Genomic DNA, 6,000 nt, shown 5'->3' with positions numbered 1-6,000 from the left:
TCTCTCTCTCTCTCTCTCTCTCTCTCTCTCTCTCTCTCTCTCTCATAACCTTTTGGCAGAGATGAAAATGTTCAGCACAATGTGACTCCTCAATAAATATTAACTATTTGTCTCAAAAAAGTCAACGTTGAGAGAGAGAGAGAGAGAGAGAGAGAGAGAGAGAGAGAGAGATGCACACGGTTTGTCTATGATAGCATTTCCAGAAAGGTTCAGCTGAAGAGAGGATTCACCCTGAATATTGGTGACAACATTCCATGGGCTGGGGCTAAATAAATGGGGAGGGTGAGCTGACCACCGGTCATCCTTAGGAACACCACCCATCTCCTATGAGGTGAGCTCTCATTCATCTGGGGCTCACCAATTAGGCTAGACATTGCCAGCAAGCCCCAGGGATCCTCCTGTCTCGGCCTCCTTCTTTGCATGGTATTTTTATGTGGACCCTGGGCATCAAACTAAGATCCTCATGCTTGTGAGGCAAGTACTTTACAGAATGAGCTGTATCTACAGCCCAGGAATTGCATATATTTAAAAATAGGATGCTAAAACAGCATATAGACCAGATGGGATAAATAGAAACAACAAGATAACAGATAAAACCAATACATGTAAATGTGCTTAACACCCCAATTAAAAGATAGATATTGTCTATTCAAACAGAGAAAAACATTGGCCAATTCTTGCATAATGGATTCTGTTCTACCACACTGTTTTCCCATAGACCCTCTTCTTTTACTCCTATTTCTGTACTTTTTGACCTAATTCCTGAACACTACTACCTGGCTGTCAGGAAACACTGCCGCTACCGGTTTGTTGTCATTTACTGCATTATCCACATGGAAAGTTTTGCTACAGTGGGCTTGTCTTCTCTTGTCTCTAAGGGTTCAAGTTCCATATGGACTGGAGGACAGAGCACATTCTTAACACATTTCCTCTTCATGTTATACAGGTTATACACACATATACATCCCGCAGGTTTTACACACACACACACACACACACACACACACACACACACACACACAAACCCAACAAATAAACAAACAAAAAAAGGCAAAGAATTTTGGAAACAGCTGAGAAATAACTGCACCTTTCAGAAAAATAAAACAGGTTGATATTAAGTATAGCATCCATTTCTTAAATTGAAGCTTTCTTTCCTTGAATGTGAATATTTCTGAGCATCCTATGTTTGTAAGTCTTTCTACAATCATGTTGTTTTATTTTCCAGCAGCTCTGATTATAGCTACCCTTAAGCCTCAAATGGACTTCTACCATATTCTACAGCAAGGAGCTTTGAAAAGAAACCAGAAATAGCTGGCTTCCAAAGACAAGTGTCAAGATGCCTATCTTTTGCTGAGAGAATGGCCTTGCACCCAGAGTGTAGAAGTATTCTTTAAGTCCATGTCCATTGCTAAGCCCAAGCTTTTGACCTTGAATGATCAACTCTGCTGAAACTTGGTAATCTCTTTATCTTTGTTTTAACAAAATGAAGTGTTGGAACAGTTTCATAATTTAAAGTTCTTACAGGGAAAGTATGACCTTTAATATTATCTTCCCTCAGGAATAAAATCTTCAGTACATGAGGAGGGGGCAAACTGTTATCATTTACGTATACACGTTTGTATGGATGCATGCATGCATGTATGCACATGTATATGTATTTTGGCTTTTTGAGACAGAGTTTCATTTAGCCTGGGTTGGCCTCAAACTTGCTGTGTAACCAAGGCTGGTCTCGAGTCCTGACATATCTTCTGCCTCTGTCTCCCAAGTGCTGCAATTGTGCTACCACACCAGGCTTAAAACTGCTACTTTTGAATTTAAGTACTGCTTCTAGCCTTTACAGTTTCCCAAACCTGAACTTCCTGTTAATATTACATCATCTTACTATCTAATTGGGTCTTGACTTTTATACAGTCCTGCACAAAGAATTCAGTACGAAGTATACCAACATACAAATGGTTGATCAGCATATATTCAAAACACCATCCTTACCAGGTTTTCCAGGGGCTTCAAAGGAGCTCAGTCCACGATAAGCTGGGGCAGTGTGACATGTCTGAGAAGATGGCACATCAGTTCCAGCAACTGAGAGCTTCCAAAAGACCCAGTAAAAGAAACAATGTTTTTATCCTCTGATGAAGCAGCTTTAACGACATACCTACCATTAAACTAAGGGGCCCTGGACCCTGACTGTATTGGTGATATTTGTATGCTCTTCCCATCTTGCATGGAACTGTGTGACAGGCCCCTTCTAGGAGCAATTAGGAGCCAAGCTGAGATTTCTCTTGCTTCATTCGTTTATCTTTCTCTGTACCTATCCTCCTTTTCAATTAATTATAGTCCAGAAAAGAAAAAAAAAACAATGTGTTAATTCTTATCTTAATTTTTATCCTTAAGAAAGAAACAAGGAAACCTATAGGAAGGTATTAATTTACTTAACATTTCTAAGTACATCATCCAAAGGATTTTGTTTTTTAATCTTACATATGCTCAGCAGAGTTACTGGCAAAAACTGTACATTTTCTTCATTTCATCCTTTCAACATCAAATAGTAGGCAGCAAAAAATTGGATCAGACTTCAAAGCCTGCTGTGGGCTCCAAGTCACAGAGAGACGCCTCCATTTCACATATTGAATTCGAGCACAATATCAAAGTGCTACCAGAGAACCTTGGGTCCTCTCTCAGAGAGAGGCTCCACCATCTGCAGAGTGAAGTGCTCAGCAAAGCACCTCGGGGAGCAGCTAGCATTTAACTCAGCAGCAAATTTCCAGGCTTTTGATTCTCTCTTCGCTGTACCTTCCTGTCTCTCTACTGAACCAAAGCTCTTAAGCAGGCTGAGCTTTTGTCTCAAAGACTTCAAAATATCACTAAGAGTTTCATGTTTGGATGGCCTGGCCAAGCAGCCACAGACAGACTCCATGCCCATGGACTTGGACGACACTGAAGAGAGACCGATGCATTTACCTCAGAATTGTGTCCAGCTGTTATCTCCACATGCCCTGAGGACACATCACAGCTTGTTGGGGAACTCTGGGCTTGGGGATACCTAAAATGACAGTAACAAAAATCATTTTTTAAAAGGCTTGAAAATGACAATTTAAAAAATTTAAGGAGGGAAACTGTTGATAGAGTATTTTCCTCCAAAGAGGCATCTAAACACATTCCTTTGGCTTCCGTTACTTCCCATCCTGGTCCTTGGTTAAAAGAAGACTGTCCATTTAAAGAAATGTACCCTACTAGGCATTGCCTCCATGTGTTCCAGCAGATCCACATTTACCTGAAGTCCTAAGACTTGGAAACTGTCCTGTTAAAATTGCATGATGGAATATGACTTACTGAACAAGGCCAGTTTCCATAGCCTTTACCACAGTGATGGTAAAGCTGCACTTCCTCCTCAGCACATTTGTTACAATCAGCATTCAAGAGGTACAAATGCATTCTGGAGTCAAGTAAGCTTGGGAATGGCAGGTGGAGCACAGACTAAGAGGGCTCCTTGCTACAGGATTACTCTGTCAACAAGCACAGTTTGCACTTACTGGATCTCAAGCAGCAATAGGCTGATCAGGGTGTCCTGAAGTAATTAGACCAAGAAGCTTCAAATGATAACTTACTACAATCTATCGAAATGTTAAATTTTCATGAATCAAAGTTTGAAAGACTCAATTGTGCCTAGTCAAAAGTGTGAGTATAACTCAAGGTTAAGATAGTGCCTTTCAGTTGGGCATGGTGGCACATGTCTGTAATCCCAGCACTGGGAGGCAGAGGCAGGAAGAATACTGCAAATTAGAGGCCAGCTAGGGCTGTAGACCCTGCCTCAAAAACTAAAACAAACAAAGACAGAGCCTTTCAGATAGAACCCAGTGGAGAGGGGGAGAGGAAAGCACTGACTAGGGAAGTTTTGTGTTCTGATTCTGCCTCAGTATCCTGATCACACACAATACACACACACACACACACACACACACACACACACACACACACACATATATTCTGGTTAAATTTCTAGTATTCTGGGTTCTAATCTTCCTCAGCTATAAAATGAGGGAATTGAGAAAAGCTGTCCCCTAGCTTCTTCCAATGCTACTTTATTTTTTCTTTAGACAGGGTCTCATTATGTAGCCCTAGCTGGCCTTGAGCTCACAGAGATCTGCCTGCCTCTACCTCCTAAGTGCTGAGACTTTTAAAGGTGTATGCCACCATGCTTGGCCAAAATGGTGGAGAGATAGACAAGGAAGCTAAAGTTCAGAGAGGTTAAGAATTTTCCCAGGTATCTATAAATAACCAGCATTTCCTAAACATTACTGATCAGTGTTCTTTGGACTCCAAATTCTCTGCTCTTCTTCTGGTCCACCATGTCCTTCATGCAATCAGGGCACTGGTCCAAGAGACTCACTCTTGTCCAGTCCTCATGGCTATGGAACACTTTAAGTCCGATAAGTAGGACATGTGTGTTCTATGCTGCTTTAACATCCTGCTGAGCTTTAGGGACAATCTAGAGAAGACAGTGTGGCACTGGAAATCCCACCAGTCTCTCTACTTTCTACATTTCCTGCCCCAACAAGCAAATCTGAGCCTCCTGAGAACTAGCTCTAGTGGCTAGATCTGAGGCTGGAGTGATGGCTCAGTGGTTAAGAGCACTGACTGCTCTTGCAGAGGACCTGATTTTGGTTCCCAGGACCCACATGACAGCTAACAACCATCTGCAACTCCAGTTCCAGGGGGCCTAATACCCTCTTCTGGCCTCTGCAGGCATGCACAGAATGGGTACACTTACACACATGTAGGCAATACACTCATACACATAAAATTAAAATTAAAATAATAAAATATTTTTTTTAAAAAAAGAAGTCCAGGACAGCTGGGGCTACAGGGAGACCCTGTCTCAAAAAGACCAAAAAAAAAAAAAAAAAACCCAGAAGTCAAAGTCCAGTACAGATGTCTTCCAACTTGCCCTAGGGCTGGCTCATCCATTGAACTCTCCCTTCTTTCAAGATTTTGGAAGAATCTAAGGCAGCTTAATGCAAAGTTTATATGTGTTACTTGACTTTTAAAAGGAAGAACACGAAGAGGAAGCAGTATCCATAGACAAGTGAACTGGAAAGAACTTTCAACAAAGTTAAGCAGGTTTCTTTCCAGAGAAAATTTCTAGAAACTCTAACTTAATAATATGTATAATGAAACTCTGAGAGAAGAAAAGAACAAGCACTGTTTCCAAGACTCTATTAACTCTGGACCTTCTTCCAAGGACTGTGTTGAGAGACTACTGTTTCTTGAAACATAGCTTGGAAAACTATGTTGGGGCAGTCCTTTTTAGAACAAAGTCCAACTTGCTTTTTTTTTGAGTATGTATGTGTGGTGTGTGTGTGAATGTATGCATATGTGTATGTATGGTACATGGGCACATGTCTGCCTGTGTATGTGGAGGATCAAAGTTGATGTTGGATGTCTTTTCAGTTGCTTTCCATACTGAGGCAGGGTCTCTCACCGAACCCAGATCTCACTAATTCTGGCTAGTCTATCTAGCCAGTTTGCCTCAAGGCTTCCCCACCTCTAATTCTTGAGTGCTGGGATTACAGGTGGCTACCATGCTTGCTTGACTTTTATGTGGGTTCTGGAGATCCAGACTCCAACTCTTACACTTTAATGGCAAGCATTTTATCCACTGAGCTATTGCTCTGGACACCAGCTTGCTTCTACAATAATGGGATGAGTTGGACTGGAGAGATGGGAAGGGATTAAAAGACTAAAAGCCTTTAGAAAAAGCCATGTAGGGGGGCTGGAGAGTTGGCTCAGCAGTTAAGAGTACTGGCTGTTCTTGCAGAGGATCCAGGTTCAGTTCCCAGCACCCACATGGCAGGTTATAACTGCCCATAACTCCAGTTCTAGGGGATCTGATGTCCTCTTCTGACTTCCATGGGCACTGCATGATATGGGTGCACTTACATGCTTGCAGGCAATACACTCATACACATAAAAGTTTCAAAAAGTTAAAAAAGAAAAAGTCAT

At 41.6% G+C, this 6,000-nt stretch overlaps 1 protein-coding gene across 2 annotated transcripts in view; it reads right to left on the bottom strand.

Moving 5' to 3' along the window:
• Positions 1 to 6,000, bottom strand: part of Myo3b (myosin IIIB) — a 422,761-nt gene that overhangs the window by 93,952 nt on the left and 322,809 nt on the right. Inside the window, exons 29-30 of one of the 2 annotated variants that reach the window (XM_008855235.3) lie at positions 2,959 to 3,040; positions 1,990 to 2,086 (exon numbers count right to left, since the gene is read on the bottom strand). In XM_008855235.3, coding sequence (XP_008853457.1) covers positions 1,990 to 2,086; positions 2,959 to 3,040 — 179 coding nt within the window. The remainder of the gene's footprint in view (positions 1 to 1,989; positions 2,087 to 2,958; positions 3,041 to 6,000) is intronic. The other variant, XM_008855233.3, reaches the window with a different exon arrangement.

This window comes from Nannospalax galili, unplaced genomic scaffold (assembly GCF_000622305.1).
Source record: "Nannospalax galili isolate Female #2095 unplaced genomic scaffold, S.galili_v1.0 scaffold346, whole genome shotgun sequence".
Lineage (NCBI taxonomy): Eukaryota > Metazoa > Chordata > Mammalia > Rodentia > Spalacidae > Nannospalax > Nannospalax galili.
This window is presented reverse-complemented; position numbering and strand designations above follow the sequence as displayed.